We start from the raw sequence: 21,240 nt of genomic DNA, 5'->3' as shown, positions 1-21,240 counted from the left end.
CTTGTAGCTTTCTACAAGTGCCTGAAAGGAGGTTGTAGCCAGGTGGGACTCGGTCTCTTCTGTACAAATAGCACTAGGACAAGAAGACATAAGCTCAAGCAGCACCTGGGGAGGTTTAGGATGAACTTTAGGAAGAATTTCTTCACATAAAGGGTGATTAGACACTGGAATGGGCTGCTCAGGAGGTAATGGAGTCAGTCCCTGGAGGTGTTTAAGGAAAGACTTGGTGCCATGGTCTAGTTTGACATGGTGTTCGGTCATGGTGGACTCGGTGATCTCAGAGGTCTTTTCCAATCCCATTGACTCTGAACATGAGCAGCGGCAACAGCAAGGTGAGTGCTGAGGAGGCAGCACGGTGACCTCTGTGGCAAAGGACGGGCATTAGCGCAGCCGCCGCCGGCCCAGCGCCAGCCGGGGGCCAGCGGGAGCTCTGACCTCCGCGTCGCTGCTTGACTCCTCTTAAGGAATCAGAGGTAGCGTAGGTGAAAGATTGATCGCGTCTCTTCCCCGCGGCCGGGCAGCCGGACCCGGCCACCGCCCCCCGGGGCGGAGCGCAGCCCTGGCCCCGCCTGGCCCGGCCCCGCCGCTCGCCCGCTCCGCGCTCTCGCCATGGCCTTCGCCACGCGCCGGTTCGTGCGCGCCGCCTCCTCCGCCGCCGCCACGGCGGCCGCCAAGAAGCTGGTTATCAAACATGTGACGGTCATCGGCGGCGGCCTCATGGGCGCCGGCATCGCCCAGGTGAGCGCGGAGAGCCCGGCCTGGACGCGGGCGAGCGGGGGTGAGCGGAGGCGGCGGCGGCGCCATGGCGGCCGCGGGGCGGCCGGGGCTCGGCAAGTGCGGCCGGAGCGGGGCCGGGGCCGCGGTGGCGGGGGAGCCCCCGCGCTGCTGCTCCTGGCGGCCCCTTCGCTCCGCTCGGAGCTGAGCCCGGCCCCGGTGCAGCGCCCCGCGCTGTCCTCGGGCGGGACGGGGCGAGCGGTCCGCCGGCGGACCGACACGAATAAAAAGCGCAGCGAAACAAAATAAAATCTCCCGCTTATCTGAGTGTGTTATAGTTCGTGTTCAGACTGTTCCGTGCTGTGGCTTTCCAGGCTGTGTTTGTGCGGGAAGCAGTGGCTGCCCTGGCCCGGCCGTGGCATCCCGAGGGGCAGGGCCGCTGCGGGCCCGGAGGGACGCGCCCCTTCTGCTCCACTGCCAGACTTGTGCGGAGTCAGGGTTGGGTTGGGTTTGATTGCTGCGGAGCGGGAGTGGGAAGTATTGCTGCACCGGTGCTGCCCAACTTTAGCACTTCTTGTTCTGTTGCTAATCCACACTTCTTCAGGTCAGACAAATAGGCAAGAATAGCCAGGGTCTATATTTTAATTTCTTTAAGGTGATTCTTAAAACAGTGTGTGGACTACTTGTAAACCAGACAGCGTATGATAATATGTGAAAATGTTGGTCCAAGAAAGAAGCTTCTTCTAACTTGCCAAGGGAGCAGATCAGGTGAATGCAAGTAGAATACAGCAGCTAAAATGGGCATTTAGCTGTCAGTCATCTGCAGAATTATGAAGTGGTTAATATTTAAATAGGGCTTATTTTCCCAATGCTTAATCTCAGGCCTTTGGCTTTCAAATTCACCTTTAACTTGATAGCTTTAGGACATAAAACTGAACAGTTCTGTCAGTGATGTAAAATTTAGATATTTATTTAATTCAAAGAAAGAGCCTGTTGCCCAAGATACCAGGGTAGTTCACAAACTTCATAAAGAGTAAGGGGAGTATGCAAACATCCCCAGATGGAAACTGATGGTGAGTTTGGAGCTCATAAATAGCAATTCTCCATTTTAATGGATTAATTAGTTTCCTTCTCAGAACTGAAGATATCTTACATTCCTGACAAATCTCTAGCAGGAGGAATACAGAGGGGTTTTTTTGTTTGCTTTTTCTTTTACAAAGGAATTAGCTAGTTGTTTTCTCACTTGTCTGGTAAAAACACTCCTCTGTATCTTGATGCTAGAGCTTGAGGCTTCCACTAGAGGAACTATCAAAGAATAACTTTGAAGAAAGTTGTTCTCATGTTTGAGGAAGATGCACACTATGCAAAGCTTATAATCTTGCAGGGAAAGTGAGCTGATCTTCATATTCTGTTAGTCTGCACATTTTCAAAGAGCGGCTTGTCAAGAGAAATATGTCTGGTATTTGGCAATAACAGGGTTTGTAGGCTACCACTATTAAGGACCAAGGATTGTTTTGCTGACCATCTGCCTCCAATTCATCAATCCAGAATTATCTCAAAGCAAAGATGATTATAACACTGAGTGGTGTCTCTCCTGTACCCTGTTAATAAAGCTGCTTTTTCTCCCTTGTTGTACACTTAAGAAATTGTCTCTCCTCTTTCCTTGCTTATTCATACTGTAAATGGTTTCATACTAAAATGTATGGTTGAAAGCCATGAGTTTATAATTTCTAATTCTGCCACTTGAAAAGTACTTCTGCATGAGAAGAGCATTAATTGACTCCCCAGCACTCATGTTTCTTATTTAGCATTCTTAAGATCATGGGGTAGTAGAATCTAGGCAAGTGTGTGTTTGAATTGCTAGGAGATGGTATGATCTTTTGCCATTTTCTTCTTTCCTGTCCATGTAACTATGGGGGGAAAACAGATGTTAATTTTTCTAGGATTTTTCACCAACTGGTCAGTGATGGTTTCATAAATGGATACTCAGTGAAGCATTTCTTACAAATGGGCTTGGTATTGATTTTTCATCTGAAGATTGAAGGGTCTTGCTGTACCAGTACAAATGATCAGCAACAGATAAAGTGTTAGAAGTCCAAACTTGGTTTAAGTGGTTTTTATCCAGTTGTTTTTATGAAATAGCTATAGTGAAAATAAAAGGAAAAAAGTTGGATGAAGACTTGCCCGTCTGCTGACTGACCCCTTGTTAAAGCTCTACTGCTGCTGTCCAGAGGCAGTCTGACATTTCTTTATTAGCTGTATTAGTTAGGCAAATTGGATGAGAATATCACCATGCTTTTCTTCATGAGATATCTCTGTATTTTTCATTTCAGCTAGCTTTGTTGGAGTAGGTCTTGTGGCCACATGAGAGTCTTTAATCTCTACATATACGATTAGATGTAAGGTAGAAGATTGCAGAAGGAAAGCTCTGAAGTTGTGTCTTTAAAAACCATCAGTGGAACGATGTTTTAACATCCATTTTATACAATTATTATATTACAAGCTCTGTTAATTCAAGAATTCTGAAAGGGAAGATAGGCTGTTGCTAACTAGCAAGAGGAACATTAATGAATAGTGAAGTAACAGATAATGAACAGATGAGTTTTAATATGCTGATGCAATGTGTGATAGTGATGTTATAAGTTTGAAATTAATTTAAATTCCAACCAAAAAGACAACCCAGTAGTGCTGTCTGTAGCTGAGCCAATGTTTGCACCAAGTATGTAGTAAGGAGATATAGCAGGTCCTTCAGGTCTGTGCAGAGTCCTGGAGTGGCAAACATTCACTTCCAGTTGTTGCAGGCACGTGCTCATGGCCTGACAGCAGAGCTGTCACTATGTCCTGGGAACACAGGGCACCCTGTGCCACCTGTTCGCCCTGCCAGCATTCCAGTTTTGGTCTACACAGTCCTTTTTCCTTACAAGATACAAGGATCACAGCTAAGCCACTTGTTCCTTTCAAGGCAACTCTTGCCATAGCTGCAGAATTCGGATGTCTCTAGGCACAGGTAGGGTTCTGCAGTCAGCGTGGGGCAAAGATGGATTTCTTTTTCCTTTTCTCTCGAGTTGAGACCTTTATTCCTACTAGTCCACCCCAGCTATCTGCAGGGTTTTATGATTTTCTATGAAAGTGCATTTGGTTCAATGTCTTTTTTGCCTAATTCATTGCCTGGTGTATCGTCTGCCCCAGCACAAATCAATATGGTTGGTTCTTTTATGACATTGATGTTGAATCTTTTTTTTTTTTTTTTTTTAACTTTCAGGTTGCAGCAGCCAGTGGTCACACGGTGGTGTTAGTAGACCAGTCAAATGAAATCCTTAAAAAGTCTACAAAAGGAATTGAGGAGAGTTTGAAGAGAGTGACAAAAAAGAAGTTTGCAGATAAGCCTGAGGTTGAGATCTTCTACTTTATTCCTCTAGGAAAACTTAGGAAAGTAAAATCTACCATATTCAAGTTCTCATATTGCTTATAGTTATGCATTATAGAGCATGTTAATATACTGGCTTAAAAAGAAAACTTTTTCCAGTGTACTGAAGAACTTTGATTTTCCTTTTTTTTAATTTAAGGAGGTTGAAAGATGTCTTATCTGGGAATGCACCCATTTTATCCAAAAGCAAATAGTAACAAAATTGTCTTAATACCTTAGTAAGGAGTGGGTTTTTTTGTTCTTTTGGTTTTGTTTTGTTGGTTCCCCCCTGGCCCCAAGACTTGGGTACAGGATTATTGCAAAGGAAAAGAGAGTGCAAGTAACATGAATTAGATGATAAGATACTGTTCATTTACATTGCTGAGTAAGACTTACATAGAGCAAGCCACTGTGGAGTAGTTGATGCATCTAAATTTGTATCCAAAGGGTTACTTGTTACTATTCTTGTTTCTCTAAATTCCACAGCAGATTAATTTCTTCTTTTGATACATATTAACATACGTTATGTATACTGGGATTGATGATTGCCAGTAGAAATGATGCAGCAGACAAAGGAAATGAAAAGGGCTTGTACCAAGATAACCAGAGCATACATACATACATACATATATACATACATAATTATGGGGAGTCTTTTAATACAAAGGAAAACTGTCCACATATTGCTTGTGGGTTTTGTACACCATTGTATTCTACCATGCAGGTTGTTTTGTTTTTTTTTTTCCTTGTACTATGTCTCCATTTACCCTTGGTGAAAAGTCTTGCAGTTCTGTTTGATTTTTGTCCTCACAAACTGTGTCAACAATTGTCGGATTTATTAGTGAAAAAACATTTTTTCCCCTGCATTTGCACTGAAACTGTAGCTACTGATTGACCAACCAGTTGATCAGTCAGACTCTTATCCTGAAGACTGGACTGCAGCAAATGGTCTTCCTAAAAGAATTAATTCAAAGGTCTCCTATTTGCTTCAAAGCAGATTTGACTGACTAGGAAAATTTTGTCAGTGGAAAGCATTGTATCTCTACACACTTAGGACTTGCTCACTGATTTGGAAATGTGGCAGACTGCCTGCATTTTTGGCGGCTCAAAAACACTTCAGAGCACATAAGGGGATTTTCATGTAAAAGTAAATTAAGTCATTGTAAACAGACATTATAACTTCTTGGAAATGTTTCAGGCTGGTGCTGAGTTCATTGAGAAGACCTTAAAGAACCTCACAACGAGCACAGATGCAGCAGCAGTAGTCCACAGCACGGATCTGGTTATAGAAGCCATTGTGGAGAACCTGGAAGTCAAAAATGAACTCTTCAAGAGGCTGGATAAGTTTGCTCCAGAGTATGTGTATTTTTCCTTTTACATTTTGAAACTTAGACCATTGTTTCTGGTGTTTTTGTGCTTAATGTTAGTTCTCTATTTTCTTAGCTGCTTTTTTTTAAAACCAGGGGTTTTTTTCTCTTGGACTAACTCCAGACCATCATGTTGGTGTGGAATAGTTGTTGTACCAGGTGCATATGTTACAAACACTCATAGGTGTGTTCACCAGGTTTTTTGCTTGTTGCATTGCTTAACGTGTTGTGGTTCCAAGTATGTTTGGTCATGAAGCTTGTCCATCTACTTGGCCATAGTTCAAATCTAAATCAAACTGCAAATGCACAACAGTAGAATAAACTTGTTCTGGTACACGTGGGTTATGCTTAACCTCTTGTTCCCATGTTTAAATTGGGAATTGGGATGATAAAATATTTGGTTTTAGCATGCCTGGCATGAACAAGTTTTAAGAACTCTCAGCCTCTTAGCCGTAAGTCTCAGTCATCTCAAAAGTGTCTTAAGTGAACCAAGTTTACTTTATATACAAGAGTTTGGAAACAGAACATTGCTGGTTATTGTGTGGTATAAAAGTGTAAATAATTTTTTAATATGCACTCATTCAGTTACAGTCCCTGGAACTTTCTTTGAACTGTAACTGATAACTGTTTGAAGTTATTGTTGAATTGTATCCAAACCTAAAAATGCTTTTAAGCTGAGCATGCAGTCTCAGAAGTTTGAGCCTTGTAATTGATGACTCAGGATCACAAGACCTTGACTGCTTGCAGGTTGAAATTTTAACTGGTATAGCTAAATCTGAGGGTATTGACTAAGAGGTATTCTAGACTGTCTAGCTAAACCTGTCAACTAGTCAAGCTGTGGCTTGAATGTAATGTCAAGGGAGAAGAGATGTTATCATTAGTTGAATTCAGCCTGGGGAGATTTTTTGGCCTTTCTCGTATGTTCAGTAGTTAAAATCACCTGGTACTTTTGAAAGCAATAAATCATCACAACCAACCATGTACTGAGCACAGGGTAACTTGCCATTACTCTTAATCTGACGCTCAGAAGTAAGTAGCTGTCTTTGGCAATTATGAGAATACCTTGTAGTGATTAGATTGGGCCTATTTTGTAAAAACAGACCAGCAGGTGCCCTAGTCTTTAATGAGAAAGTTGGACTGTACTAAATAGCAAATTGTTTAGAACCAGTCAGCAAGGAAATGTGGGCAGAAGGATTTGGAGCCTCATTTAAAAATATGTATGTTTGGAACACCCGAGGCTATGTTTCGTAAGACTGAGCTGTTTGTCAGCATAGCTGCCTTAAAACATCAAATTTTACATTACAGAGTGTTAAAAGATACTAGGAGTTGTTCAGATATGCTCCTTCCCATTGCATCAGACGTGATTTTGCAGGGTTGGGAAAAATGACTAGACAAGAAGGCTTCCTTTTAAAAGGATATTTGGAAATCATGATAAACATATGGATCTCTTACATGTAGGATAAAGAAAAGTAGAGTGAATGGCGAAGAATATGGGTTGCAGTAGAAAGCCTAGATGAAAGAAAGAAAACCGGTAAAATAGTGAAATTTAGTAGCCAAGTGTTAAAACATTAGCTGTTGGATACAAAGGGTAGTTTGTAATTATGTAAGAAGTATAGAGTTGCAGATCCTGTGAGCAGTGTGGGGAAAGGCAGAAATGTCTAGTGAGTATTTTTCCATGCGTTAGAAGGAAGCAGTAGACTTCCTTCATGCCACACGGCATTGTGGTGGAATGGAAGGCTCTCCCTGTCAGTGCAGATGTTCTACAGCCTTTGCTAAGACTGAATAGTTCAAAACTTGTAAACATATTAGATGGGCTAACTATTGTGTCATGCTCAGTGAGGGTGGTGGACTTATGGTTAATTGATATGGAAGACAGGATTTGTTTCAAGATAGCTTTGAGTCTTAGGACTTAGGCATTGATGACCCTCTGAAGTGTGTGTTACAGGCAGAGACCGTGAAAGACCAGGCTTCTGAGGAGGGAGGACTCGCCTTAATTCAAATCTCAGGACTTACCATGGGGGTAGATGGTAGCAGATGGAAACGTAAAGGGCTGTGTGTTACAGTTGCTCAGACAAGATGATGAATTCTGCCTTTGAAACAGAAGCTGTGTGAAACCTTGCATTTTCCTTCTTTTGCACTTTATTTCATGTCTCATATGTTTCCTCAGCTGCAACAGCTACTCGTTCCTTTCCCATTTTTGCACCATGATGACCTCTCCAATGAAGATAAGTCTGGGGACAGCACAAAACCAAAGCATTGCATTGAAAAAACAAAGCACAATTAACTTAATTCCTCCTCCAATTTCTTATAAAAGAACTGTAATTCCTCTGAGAGTGGATGTATTAATGTAAGGGAGTGGAAAAGCTGTTCTTTATTGAGAGAAGTTGTATTTGTGAATGGGGAGTGAATTTCCCTTAAATCTTCAGAACAAGTGTAATGAGCCAGAAGAGTGTGGCAACCCCAAAGCACATGGGGAACTCGAGGTATTCCTTATCTGAGTAACTGTCCAGGTGAAATGGTGAATGCTGTTTCCTGGATGCCCTCAGTCTGAGAGCGTAGTGGTTTATGTTCTTAGAGCTTTGCAAAATTCCTTGAGTAGATTCTGTTCTTCTCGGTGTTATTCTCACCCTCCTAACATGGTAATTGTTACTGTGTTACATGGTCATCCTCTTCAGAGCAGGATAAAGCATTCCTACCCCCTCTTCAGTTTTGTTTTCCTTTTCTTGAATTGAGTCAGTTTTTTGTTTCCATTATGAAAAGATCAGGCAAGGGTTTTTGTAGGATATCCCCAAGTTCTTTGTGGCTTTTAGTTATTTAAACACTGCAACACTTTTCCAAACAGGGTCATAATGAACATGACAAAATAATTTTTGGGTATCCACTTTAAGAGCGCTTCTGTACTTGCTTTCTGTTTATGTCTGGGGTGTGGGAATGCCCATCAACATTTCTTGGTCTAGTATTTATATTTATATGTGGGAAGTCAGCTCAGAACTGGCTGAGTTTTCCAGCTGTTCACTGTGTTAGAATCAATGTGTTATAAAACTGTTACAAAGGAAGTCTTGTTCAGTGTTTGCTGTTGTAAGGGAGCTGGGCTGTAAGAGTCAGATTTATTGATAGGGTCTGCTTCACTCGTGTTGGGCTCTGTTTTTGATGTCTTCCTCAGACCCACTAGATGGCACCAGGAGAAAGCACTCTGGTGCCTGGAAAAGCATTGCTATGGCTTCACGAGTACTGTTGCTTTCCAAAGCCTTCCAACTCTGCTGCCACCCGAAGCATGGATTATGTAATTCTAAGTCAAAGAGGCATGAAAATTCTATTTTAAACTCAATTGAAATCAATTTGTTGGTCAGAGCAAAAAGTGTTAATAAAATGCCCGTGTACACAGTGCAAATGTATTTTTTCCCCCCAAGGCTTTATATTGTGTGAGGCTACAAGTATTCACCCAAAGAAGTGATACTGAGGTAAAATTTCTTACTTAATTGAACTCAGATATAAACCTAGCAATAATTACATTACACAGATCAGTGTGATTAAGTTTTATATGAATATTTGAATTTTTATGTACAGTGGCAAACATTTGGTGAGGATAAGTGACTTTCGAATGCATTGACCTTGCTTCTTGCAAACTTTGAAATATAAGGCCCATTTATGATGGGGAAATAAGAAAAGAATATTTGTGAGAAGAGTAAACAGGAACTTCCAGGATTTTTTTATTTCCTTTTCTATAACGAAAAAGAGAACATAATAAACAATGGAAAACCATGTGGGTGTTTTTGTCCCAGAATGTTTTCTTTTAATGCCACTATAAGATGTTCCCATGGCTTGGACATAACTTCTCTGAAAGCTCTGTCGTGAAGCTCAATTATATCTCAATGAAATGTAAGCAAAATGTCAATGTAGGTTAACATTTGATGAGTCTGGTAGGATAACTTTTTGAAAGGACAGTAGGATGTAGTCCAGAATGGAAGATATGGTTCATCTCTAATTTATTTTCTGATTTTTGTGATTTGAAGAAAAAGCCATTTCTTTAGGTGTTTGGTGTGATGTCATTACAGCAGGGCAGTTGAGGTTTTGACATATTTCTGAGGAAAAAAAATCCCAAACCACAAACCAAACCATTATAAATTGCAGTTATTAAATCTGGTTTATGTCTGGAAAAGGACTTCATGTAAGTCTTAAAATTCTTGGCACGTTGTGTATCCTTTGCAGTGTCCTGTGCATGGTGGTTTTTACCTTTTCTCTGTTTGTTTCCCATCAGCTCTTTGCTCTTGTGGCAGGTTTGCTCATTGTGTCTACCATTGATCATTACATAAAAAAGTAGATTCCAAATTTTCCTTAAAGCTCCAAAGTGCATTTTCAACATGGCAAATGATTGGGTTTCAATAGATGTGTAAATGATTAACAAAAAAATTACCCTTAGGTTTCCAGGATTGCTGAAGGAGTTACCTGGAATGTATGTGGGGAGTTAAAAGAAATTTTCTACTTTCAGAGTCTTTTTTCCCAGCACCTAATAAATGTATTCAACAAACTTCCTTGACAGTCAGAAACTCACACAGTCTTTGCAGTGGCTGTACTCACACCTCAGCAAAAGGACTGTGATAAACTGCAGGAATATTTCTGAGGATTCTGGTATGGTTAGCCAGTGAGTGTCTATTTCTGTTTAGCGCATCATTCTCCTACTGTCATTTATGCAATCCATATATTTCTTGTTTCCAGCCATACGATATTTGCAAGCAACACTTCATCCTTGCAAATCACAAACTTGGCTAACTCGACCACCAGGCAGGACCGATTTGGGGGTCTCCATTTCTTCAATCCTGTGCCTATGATGAAGCTTGTGGAGGTAAGTGCCTTAGGGCCACTTCTTACAGTGGTTATTATGATCACATTCCATCACAATAACAACTGCAGTGCAACAATGCAGTTGTCATCAGTGAGACTTGAGTTAGATGAAAGAGTAGATCTCAGTTTGGAGCTCTTCTGATATGGAATTAGCTTCCTCTACTGATAAGAGGATGGTGCAGTTTCTGTTGAGGGGCAGGTTGAAGAGACAGAGGTAACTCCTTCAGTCTCGAGGCTCCAGAGTCCTCCACCGAACTGCCAACAGAGGTCGTGTTTGCAGTGATCATTTTAGGCACACAGGCAGGCTGATAATTAAGAACTACTGCTACCAGTAGGAATCAATAGAAAATTACATGAAATTAAATCTTACTGTCTTGTCACTTTTGAAATAAAGTCAGTTGTGTTTGTTTCATGTGTTTTGTCTGGAAGTATTACAGTATTTCTCAGCCTTTAAGGAAGCATAAAAAGTTTTTACATAACTCTTCAGATGTCTTTTCTAAATATACTCTCTTTGGCTACATCATGTGATTTCTAAAAATACTGAAATGCAGAGTAGAATAACATTCCAGTATAAGAGTTTATCTGAGCCTCCAAAGTAAGGGTCGCATTGCAGACAAAACAACAGGTCTCTCTTCTTTTTCTCACCTTTCCCCCTTGTGGCTGACCTTGATCACTAGAATTTACAAACTCTAGAGTAAGTGGAAATAAATTGTTATGTTTGGCCACTCTGCCCCAAAGTTTCATGTACTTCATACCCTTAAGTATGCTTTAAATCATTTTCCTCTGTCCTATGGGCCATTAGTTCTAGTATTGCTTTAGTGACAAACACTTCAAATGTGTTGTGCCTCCATTTTGAATGCCCAAGATTCACGTTATTATAGTTTTTGCTTGTTTCCCAGTAAAATATATATTATGCAGATGTTTGCTCTGTGTCCTTGAATGTATCGTTCTCCTCTTCTCCTTTTTGGAATGCTTGAATCTTTTGGTTGAAATTAACAAATTTGATTCAGAGTATGGTTGTCTGATGAGTGCTCAGACACATGTGAATTCTCTCTCACTGAATTCTGTATCCAGGTGGATTTTTAAATTTTTTTTTAGTTTAATATTGCATCCTGTGTATTGTGACTAAGTGTTCTGGAGAAATGTGGTAAGAAGGAAAGGGAGGAATTTTATAAGTTTGTCAGATATAACAAAAATATTTAGCGTAATTCCCTAGGCTAACGTAGACTTTATTAATTTCTGTACCAAGAAGGACTTGTTGGCAGTAATTTATTTCTGTGAATGAAGTGTTCTATATCTTAACCCTAAAACAAATCATAGTCTTGAGAAATCTAAACTAAGTTATGTGTGAGATTAGAAAAATACAAGATACCTATTGTTGTTTTTTAAAACCAAAACCAAGGAGTCCCTGTCTGACTGCTGTGCTCAATCTTTATAATTTTGAGGTTTTTCACATGACTTATGTCCTGCCCCAGAGTCGCTTCAGTTGATGAATAGTATTTGAAGAACTTTAAAACACAGAGCCTCTGCTTTCAGTGGCTTGATGAAGAAAGGCACCAATATTAGTAAATCAATACACTTTTTAAAGCTTTGGTTTTGTTTCAGGTTTACTACTGTAAATGAGGATTGGCATTGGCAAACACTCTAAACAACATTTTCTATGTAAAACAGGTGTTTCAATTTGAAACAATTAAGGGAAAAATCAAGAGAATCACCAAAACTATGAAAGATACTACTGAAATTGCCAGTCATTTCTCATGGAAGCTGTCCTTCATGGGTCACAAATCTGCAGTGCTTTTGAGTATTATCTGTTCTTTTCCTAGATTGTGGATCTCATGCTCAGAAAGCACACAGCTTTGAGGGGATTTCTTTCTCTAATAATTCAAAAAAGCTGGTGCTAGTTTTTCAAAATTCCGAAGTGTATATTAAAAACTCATTCTTGAAACTGTTGCAGATATTTTTATCAAATATCAAAGATCACTAATTTTTCTGCTGTGAAACAAGCCTTTTTCTCAGTCCTAACTGGTGTGGGGTTTTTTGTGTTTGCCTTATGTCAGTTATTAGAATGGGGGAGAATCTCTCTGTGACAGAGAAAGGCTGTGGATGTTGTCTGTCTGGACTTCAGTAAAGCCTTTGATACTGCCTCCCACAGCATTCTCCTGCAGAAGCTGACAGTCCACAGCTTTGACAGGTGTACTCTTTGCTGGGTTAAAATCTGGCTGGATGGCTGGGCCCAGAGAGTAGTGGTGAATGGAGTTACATCCAGCTGTCAGCCAGTCAATAGTGGGGTTCCCCAGGGCTCTGTGTTGGGACCAGTCCTGTTTAATGTTGCTATCAATCACTTGGATGAGGGCATTGAGTGTACCCTCAGTAAATTCGCAGATGACACTAAGCTGGGTGGGAGTGTTGATCTGCTGGAGGGTAGGAAGGTTCTGTAGAGGGATGTGGATGGGCTGGACCCATGGGCTAAACCCATCGGTATGAAGTTCAGTAAGGCCAAGTGCCGAATGCTACACTTGAGTCCCAACCACCTCATGCAGCACTACAGGCTGGGGGAAGAGTGGCTGGAAAGCAACCCAGTGGAAAAGGACCTGGGGGGTGCTGGTTGACAGTGGCTGAACATGAGCCAACAGTGTGCCCTGGTGGCCAATAAGGCCAATGGCATCCTTCCTTGAATCAGAAATAGTGTGGCCAGCAGGACCAAGGCAGGGATTGTCCCTCTGTGCTCAGCACTGCTGAGGCTGCACCTCGAGTGCCCAGTTGTGAGACCCTCACTGCAGGAAGGACATTGAGGTGCTGGGGCAGGGCCAGAGAAGGGCAGTGAAGCTGGTGAAGGGTCTGGAGGGTAAGTCACATGAGGAGCAGCTGAGGGAGCTGGGGTTGTTTAGCCTGGACAAAAGGAGGCTCAGGGGTGACCTTATCACTCTCTACAACTACCTGTAGCCAGGTGGTTGTCGGCCTCTTCTTCCAGGCAGCTAGCAACTGGTCAAGGGAAAATGGCCTCCAACTGTGCCAGAGGAGGTTCCAGCTGGACATCAGGAAGAATTTGTTCACTGAAAGTGTGGTTAAACATTGAAATGGGCTTCCGGGGAGGTGGTGGTGTCACATCCCTGGAAGTGTTCAAGCAATTACTGGACATGGTGCTTAGTGCCATGGCTGAGTTTACATGGTGGTGTTCGGTCAAAGGTTTTACTCAATGGTCTTCGAGGTCTTTTCCAACGTTAATGATTCTATGACTTAATGGTATGAATAAGGAGGTCAACCTTACGTACTTAGTATAGCAGTTTTAGGTTACTGCACATGGAGATTGGTTTCAACACAAATATTACAACCAGTTCAGCTTCTGCACATCTGTCTTTTTTGTTTGTTACTTTTTATTTGGGGAGGTGGGAGTTGGGGCAGGGAACGGTGGTGGTGAAGTATAGAAAATACTGTGTGTGACAGAAGACTCAGCTGTGAAGAAAATCAAGATGGAAACGTAGTACTGGAAAGCTTACAGGGCTGTCACAAAGTTGCAGGATAGATCTTAAATTTTCTTTAGAAATGAGTGTCTGTTGTGTTTACATTGGGCACAGGGTAGATGTTATAAGCTGTTATATCAGGAACTGTATCTGTTCATATGGTTCCCTGGAGTGATGTCTTTGTGTTTCCCAAGACAACAGAGACTATGTAGCTTTTAAAGTTGCTTTGTTATACTATAATCTCTTAAGTGTGATTCCAAAGGATGGTCCCTTTTACCACCCATCTATAGTGGCTGAGTGGGAAAGTATCTTAGAGAAATGCACAGTTTCAAAATGTGCAAAATGCTGTATCTATCTTTAAAATGGATTTCTGTGTCTGTTATATATATATCCAATTTATATCCATTGAAGATTTTTTGCAAAACAAATGTTTTATTAATTTCTTGAATAGTGTTCTAGATAACAATTTAATCATTGCTGTAATGGGGATGAGAGGAAATGAGAGAGCTTCTGCTCATAAATATGCTTATTCTCTCTCTACCTTCCCTCTGCCCAGGTCATCAGGACTCCAATGACCAGTCAAAAGACTTTTGAATCTCTTATGGATTTCAGTAAAGCAGTAGGAAAGAGTCCTGTCAGTTGTAAGGTGAGTATGTTTTGACTGTACAGTGTTCAGAGGGTCTGTTCTTGTAGACTGTTAATTTTAAGGTGGTAGGTTTTAGTGGATGTAAGAGCACTTCAAGAATTTCCGGGTTGCTTCTTGTCCAGTTTCTCTTCCCTATTAAAAACAGTTTGATGAAGAAAACATTCGTAATTACCACAAATTCTTAAAGGTCAGGTGACTGTAGACATTTTGCCTAGAGCAGCAAAACTCACAAGTATCAGGGTTTACAGTTTTGGAGTCTGTTTTTAAATTCCTGCAAAAGCCTAGACTGGAGAGCTTAAGCAAGAACTCATCTTTTGCCGTGCTGGAGACAAGACTGTTGCCTCTTGTACTGTGAGGCAGTTGGATGAATCCTCTCTGGTGTGTGCTCATTCCAAACTTTTCTTAAGACTGCAGTAACGAGACACAAATTAATCTTAAGAGCTTTGCAGCTTTGGTTTTTTTCTCTAGAGTAACACCCTGCTTCCTAAGCACACTTTTTCTGAATCCATTAAGTTGTGGTCTGGGTAGCTTTATGCAAGCTATTGCCTTGAGTTTCACAGCCTGTTTCTGGTAGTGGACACACACAAAAAAACCTATTAGAGAAGAAATGCTCTTCTCCTATCCTTCAGGAAATGGCATCATCAGAATTTTGATAAAGAAAAGACATTTGCCAACTGGCCACGTTAATTGTTTTAAGATTAATTGAGTTGGACTTGTAGTAGTCTTACTGTTCTTTGTCATGATGAATGTTTATGTGCTATTCCTTGTTTGTGAAATTCATCTTTTATGTTTTAATACTGGGCAGATAAATCAGATGAAAAATACAATTCAGAGAGTATCATAAAGTGATGATACACTTCGTTCACTTGTTTCATTTGTCATGTAGCGTTTGAGTGTAGTACTGGTAAAGAATGTGTACTTAGAATCCCTTTTTTATTTTTCATAGGATACTCCAGGGTTTATTGTAAACCGTCTCTTGGTGCCATACATGATGGAAGCTGTTCGACTTTTTGAGAGAGGTATTTGTTGGGATGTTGATTTCAGGGAATGTTGACATATAATACTACTAAATGTTATGTCACTTCAGAAAAGCCTTGAGATTCCCTCAAAACTTTCAGATCTTAAAGGCTGGAAGTGAATAGTGAACTTCAAATATGAGCCAGTATGCCTTCACTTTGAAATGTTAGGTTGTGAGGAGTTGGAAGGTAGTAGTTACTTGTGAGGGAAATTCCTGGTGGTGGAAAATGTTTCTGACTTGGAGGTGACAAAGTGAGTGTAATGCCATTGTAAAAATATCCTTTGCCGACTATTCAGGAACCTTCCTCTCTCTGTCCAAAGAGGCATTGATAAAAGTGGTTGAAAATCCCATTATGGGACCATTAGCAAAGTTCTCCTGAGTTCACTCATATGGGGCTTGTGAAATAAACCACCAATTTTCAGGTGAGGTAAGTAGTGTAATAGTGTCACACTATGGTACTGGCATACAAGTGATTTGGGCTCAGCTATTGCCACATAAAATTCTATGTCCTTTTTTAGACATAGGTTCCTCTGGAACTCCCGTCTCACTGCTGATCTCTCTTATATTGATTCTGAGGGTAGGTAGAAATAATCACTAATCCCCAAAGAACCACTGAATTTTTCAAAGCATTGGTACTTGTTTTGAAAAGAAAACAAGCCAGTAATGAATGTAGTGGATAAAGAGGAAATTACAGAGTGTAATTGCTTTTATTTCAAGTGCTCTGCTCATACTGCCATGATACTAAGAATGTCATTTGAAACATTTTGTTTTTGAAATCACTGTTTTCTTACAGATGAAAGCACTCCATTTTCAGGATTTCACCTAATATGCTTTAAATATTAAAAATCTCTTTTAAAGCACATGGAAGAAGTGGTTTGATCTCCAGAAAAAAAAAATAAAACAACACTACTTGTTTATCCATCAACAGATGTACCTAATTACATCTCAAAGGGAGAAAAGAGAAAATTTAGTGACTTGAAAGGCAAAGGCATGGATGTGAGGGGGCATTATTCTCTTAGAGAAAGTCACAGTTTTAAATAGAGCGTATGGGTGTTTCACTGTGTTTAAAAGAGGTGCCTTTGTTAAGTCACATGTATCATTGTGCATATTTCAGGAAACAACAGAACTTTTAATTAAATGCAGGAAAAAACAGTCACTGAGTTTGTATGTTAAAATTGACTGGTTTCTGCTAAGCAAAACAATATTTCGATTTAATCTTTATTCTGTTTGTATTTTGTTCCACAGTAGGATATTTCCTAACTTGTTAAAGTTAATTTGTGCATTTTTAATGAAGTCTATTTAAAAAGCTGGTTGATGTTTTGAGAAGACCGATGGCTGTCTTTTAATTCATATTTTCCATTGAGTCAGGTTAAATTTTTACCATATCCTTTGTGTTAATCCTCAGAGTAGACAGTTGAGCCAGATTGTCATCCACATTAGAATGAAATTGTGTCTCTTTCCTGGCAACCTCAAGCACTGAAATACCTTTGTATTGGGCCAGTCCTTGAGTTTTTATTTATACACAATCTCATGCTGCACTTAAATGTGCACTTTCTGCATAGGCAGAATACCTTTAGTATATTAACAGTGGTTTAAACAGGGGGCATATTATAATATGTGGTGGTCTGTACTTCCCTGTTCTTAGTGGAAAAACTAAAAAGCAGTCAAGTTTATATAGAGTCTGCTTTATACTAGGAGATACTATTATGAATTAGGGGTATAACCCTCGCTTGTCCTTTTGCTGGTTTTGATTGTATTGTAGTGAAACTATATACTGTCAGGTGGCCATGTCCTAAGTTTGACAAAGTGGGACAAATCTGCTGATAGAACAAGTATGTACACCTGCATCAACTTCAAATGAGCTGAGGATTTAGGCGTGTTTGAATTTGGGGAACTGAAATTATGTTAGAATTAAGTAAGGTTACTTTTTCAGGTTTCCCAGAAATAAAATGAGGTTTTAAAAAAGCCCAAACATTGTCAGCTTTAAAGAGTAAAGGGAGATGTATATAAATTATTACTTCATATAGAACTGTCACTGGAGTGGTTGCCTTTACAAGAGATTTTGTAAATTTATTTCTAAGAATCTCTGATCTTAGGCATATAAATTGCATAGGCTATGTCTGCCAAGCTTTTGGACACCCTGAATGCCTGTACGCATTGAGCATGGAGGTTACTTAACAAGTACCTCTGGGGTTTGTATAACTTCTTCATTTTTTACAGGATCTGCAAAGAGGTACACTGTCTTTATCAAAATATGTATTAGAATTAAGCAGTAGAGGTGCATCTGCTTTGATGACAGTATAAAATATGTATTCCCAGGAAAAGAATGAGGTGAATATTAACTGTGACAATACAGGATTTCTATTTTTATAGGCACACACTGAAGTAGAAGTAATAAATTTCTGATAATTTCAATTTCTTTTTTTTTAACAACTGCAGAATTCACAAATTTAACTGCACCTGCATAGTCTTTTCAGGTCTCTCCTATCTACCATCTCTGATCATGGCCAGGCTTCGCGAACGAAGATCTGGGAAAGGCTCTATCCACATTTGTTACAAGCATACTGGTGGCTAACAAGGCCAATGCGAGATATCCTCCAGTGAAAGCTGCTGTAACTAAGCATGCTACTCAGCTGCTACTGTTCCCCTCTCCATGCCTGCCTTATCCATCAGCTGGATATCACTTGTCTTCTGGCAGTTGTAGAGTAAGGGTAGCTCTGTCCTTTGCATCATTCAAAAGCTGCTGCTGATCTCATGAAGATGAAATTTAGTCATTTCCTTACTTACCTATTCTGCTGCCTCTAAAAGAAACTCTTGATTCTTCATAGTGACCAGTTCTTCCTTTAGTCTTTTTGAGAGGTTCAGCACAGTAGCTGTGGCTCTATAAGTAGCATAGTGATCTGTATTGAAAGGCAGGAGGAAGCTAGAAAAATAGAAAGCAGGCCTGCAGGGCTTTTTTTTTTTTTTTTTTGTGAGAGATTCAGCTTTATGCTCCACATGTGTATGCTGACTCTAGTTTTTGTGGCTCTGAAACATGCAGAGATTTCTGTGAAGAGCTGCACCAGGGTGAAATAACACCCTGTTAATTATTTATAAGTGGTGCCAAGTAGATGCAGAATCTTCTCTGTTCATCAAACTGTCAATCTTTTCTCTAGGAGATGCATCAAAGGAAGATATTGATGTTGCTATGAAGCTTGGGGCTGGCTATCCCATGGGTCCATTTGAACTGCTGGACTACGTTGGGTTGGATACCAGTAAATACATTATAGATGGTACTGCATGCTTATTTTGTTCTGTTTTCCCCCTTTTTAGCTACACTGTAGATGTTCTAATGCAAATGTGACTCTTAATTACTTAAACTGAATGTTTATGGCATAGCCTTTTAACTGTTCAGGAGAAAGGAATGAGAATTCAGCTCAGAATGCTGTGTGAGTACAGCATTTGTACTGCATGCTTGTACCCTTTGTACACAGTGGTGGTTTTGCTGACCTCATCGAGTTCCATTGGAAAATAATAATAATAATAATAATAATAATAATGATACTTTATATAACTAAAAAGAATCAGGGGGAAGAGAGACATGTACTGGAGGTAAGAAATTCTGATGAAAAGCAACAAATATTGAGACTCCTTATCCTTTTTCTACCAACTGTGTTTTCATTCTTAATTAATAGGAAATGCAGTAAATACCTCAAAAGATATAAGTAAATCATTTCCCTTTCACTTCAGTTACTAAGTAGATGAATGTCAATACAGTAAAAAAACCATACATAATTGGTGATGGCTTGTTGATGGTTGGTGTATTCTTTTGAATGAGCAACTTAAATATTCTCCAAGGCAGAATGTCACTTTGAAAAGGGCATTTTCAGTGAAACCTCTTTTGCTTTTAGTTAATACTGTGGAGTAGCATTACATTGTTCTTACTGTGTCTTTCGCAGGTAGAAATTCAACTTGGAATTTCTTTGCACTTAAATTTCTTTTCAGCTAGCTGTTGTTTTATTTCCTTGTACTTATCTATGTTTCAAAAGTTCTCCTTAATTTTTTTAAAGTATTAAAAATCCTCAGTCCTGGAGATTATAAGGCGTTCAGAGTACACTATGCCTAAAGACTAATGGATAGATTTGCTCATAATCATCAGCACTGATCTGTGCTTTATGAAGCTGCATTGAAGGGTCTCAGAGGATCTACAATAAGTTCCAGACCTCCTCCAGTTTTCTGACCTCTGAATATTTTTCTAAGGAGATGCAGATCTCTATTATCTTTGGATATAAACAGAACTGTTACTAATTCATCCACTTCCTTTCTTTTCCAGGATGGCATTCATTAGAGCCGAACAATCCTCTTTTTGCACCCAGCCCACTCCTGAATAAACTGGTAGCAGAAAAGAAGCTGGGTAAGAAGACTGGAGAAGGATTTTACAAATACAAATGAATTCCACACCTCAAGAGGTGTTAAACTATCTGTGTGCTATTCAGCGTTGCCATATTACCGGTGAATTCTGTTTAAACCTACCCAAGGATGGCACAAGGTGCATTTAGAACATAACCCACCTCTGAACTGAGTGATTGCACTAGCTAATTATGGTCAAAACTTGATTTGGTAGATTATTTTTTCTTGTAATTCTGAAAAGCTTTCTACATACAGTGCCTTCATGAAATGTCAATTTTTTCAGGTGCAGTACGGAATGACAAGTGAATTTATCTATTAGAAACATTATTTCAGTGATGGGAAATATCCTAAAAATAACCTCACTTTCTTAAAAATAAAATTTTCAGTAATTCTGTATTGAATGTCATGGCTTGCAGTTGGTGTACTTGGATGGAGTCCACTGGGTGGCAGTCTCTTTTCACACTGGCAAACGTAGCAGCGGAAAGGCAGTAAGTTGTTTTGTTAGGTTTTTCTTAGGTGCAGTGCTAATCTGTAGGTGTAAATTACAGTGCCTTGGACAATAATTTTTTGAAAGTCATATTTAAAAATAAATTAAAAAATCCCACAATGGCAGGCTGTGACCCAGACAGAAGGTTCCCAATACAGCATTTAAAAGCAGAGCTCATCACTTCTGTTGGGATTTTCTAGCATATTCAGGTGGCAGTTGAGGGCCTACTTTTATTAGGTGCTGTAGAACGAAAATGAAGATTTCTAGGTGATTTCTATTCTGAAGGGCCTAAGCTAGGAAGCTGGTGAAAGCTTCTGTATGTTTTCTCAAGTCCTGTAAATTGACTTTATTAAAGTGTCATTTTTACACAGTACACTACTACTGTAGTTGAGTACTTTCAGGATTGCAGCTGGGAGTCTGTGCTATGTAAACAAATACGTGTGTCTGGCTGTGTGAGGCACCTTCTGTTTTGCAACTTTATTTCCGTGGGGCTTAGTGGAGCCTGAATTTGTCCATGGTGGGAGCTCATCAAATCCTGTCTTTATTCCAAATACTGCAAAGCAAGTGGGCATGAGGGTTGGTGTTCCAGTTCAACTGAGTGGTAATGTTCCTTTACTTTGTGTACAAAGTGCTTACATATGTATTTTTTAATTAAAGAAATGATGAATAATTATTTAATGCCAAGTTGCCTCTTTTTCCCTCCTCCATCATCTAATTCAGATTGCATATAAAGAAACTGAGGCTGACAGATGTTAATTTCCTTGCACATGATCACACAAGAAATCTCTGAGTAGAGAATAAAACTTTTTGGTTTATTGGATCCTAATTGCAGGTCATCTGATTTTGAGCAGCTTGTCCTGAAAGAAAAGGGTAAGAGAAATGGTACTGCAGAGTCTCTTTTCTTTACTAA

The 21,240-nt window shown here is 39.9% G+C and overlaps 1 protein-coding gene across 1 annotated transcript; it reads left to right on the top strand.

The window, feature by feature from the left end:
• The first annotated feature begins 587 nt into the window (after positions 1–587).
• HADH (hydroxyacyl-CoA dehydrogenase) lies at positions 588–21,005 on the top strand. Its single transcript, XM_027677063.1, has 8 exons — positions 588–738; positions 3,977–4,105; positions 5,319–5,476; positions 10,204–10,330; positions 14,347–14,436; positions 15,383–15,455; positions 18,610–18,726; positions 19,767–21,005. Exons 1-8 carry the CDS (start codon positions 610–612, stop codon positions 19,883–19,885), a joined length of 942 nt encoding a protein of 313 aa, XP_027532864.1. The 5' UTR covers positions 588–609; the 3' UTR covers positions 19,886–21,005.
• Positions 21,006–21,240: the final 235 nt, after the last annotated feature.

The sequence above is a fragment of the Neopelma chrysocephalum genome, unplaced genomic scaffold, assembly GCF_003984885.1.
Source record: "Neopelma chrysocephalum unplaced genomic scaffold, ASM398488v2 Primary Assembly neopelma1_42b, whole genome shotgun sequence".
In the NCBI taxonomy this organism is placed as follows: domain Eukaryota; kingdom Metazoa; phylum Chordata; class Aves; order Passeriformes; family Pipridae; genus Neopelma; species Neopelma chrysocephalum.
The sequence above is the reverse complement of the archived record's forward strand: the minus strand, read 5'-3'. Positions and strand labels throughout refer to the sequence as shown.

Bases quoted from the DNA above. Each gene is read 5' to 3' on its own strand.
- HADH (XM_027677063.1), top strand. From the start codon at position 610: ATGGCCTTCGCCACGCGCCGGTTCGTGCGCGCCGCCTCCTCCGCCGCC. The intron at 4,106-5,318 runs GTTGAGATCTTC...GAAATGTTTCAG, and splicing joins AGTTTGCAGATAAGCCTGAG to GCTGGTGCTGAGTTCATTGA. The intron at 10,331-14,346 runs GTAAGTGCCTTA...CCCTCTGCCCAG, and splicing joins CTATGATGAAGCTTGTGGAG to GTCATCAGGACTCCAATGAC.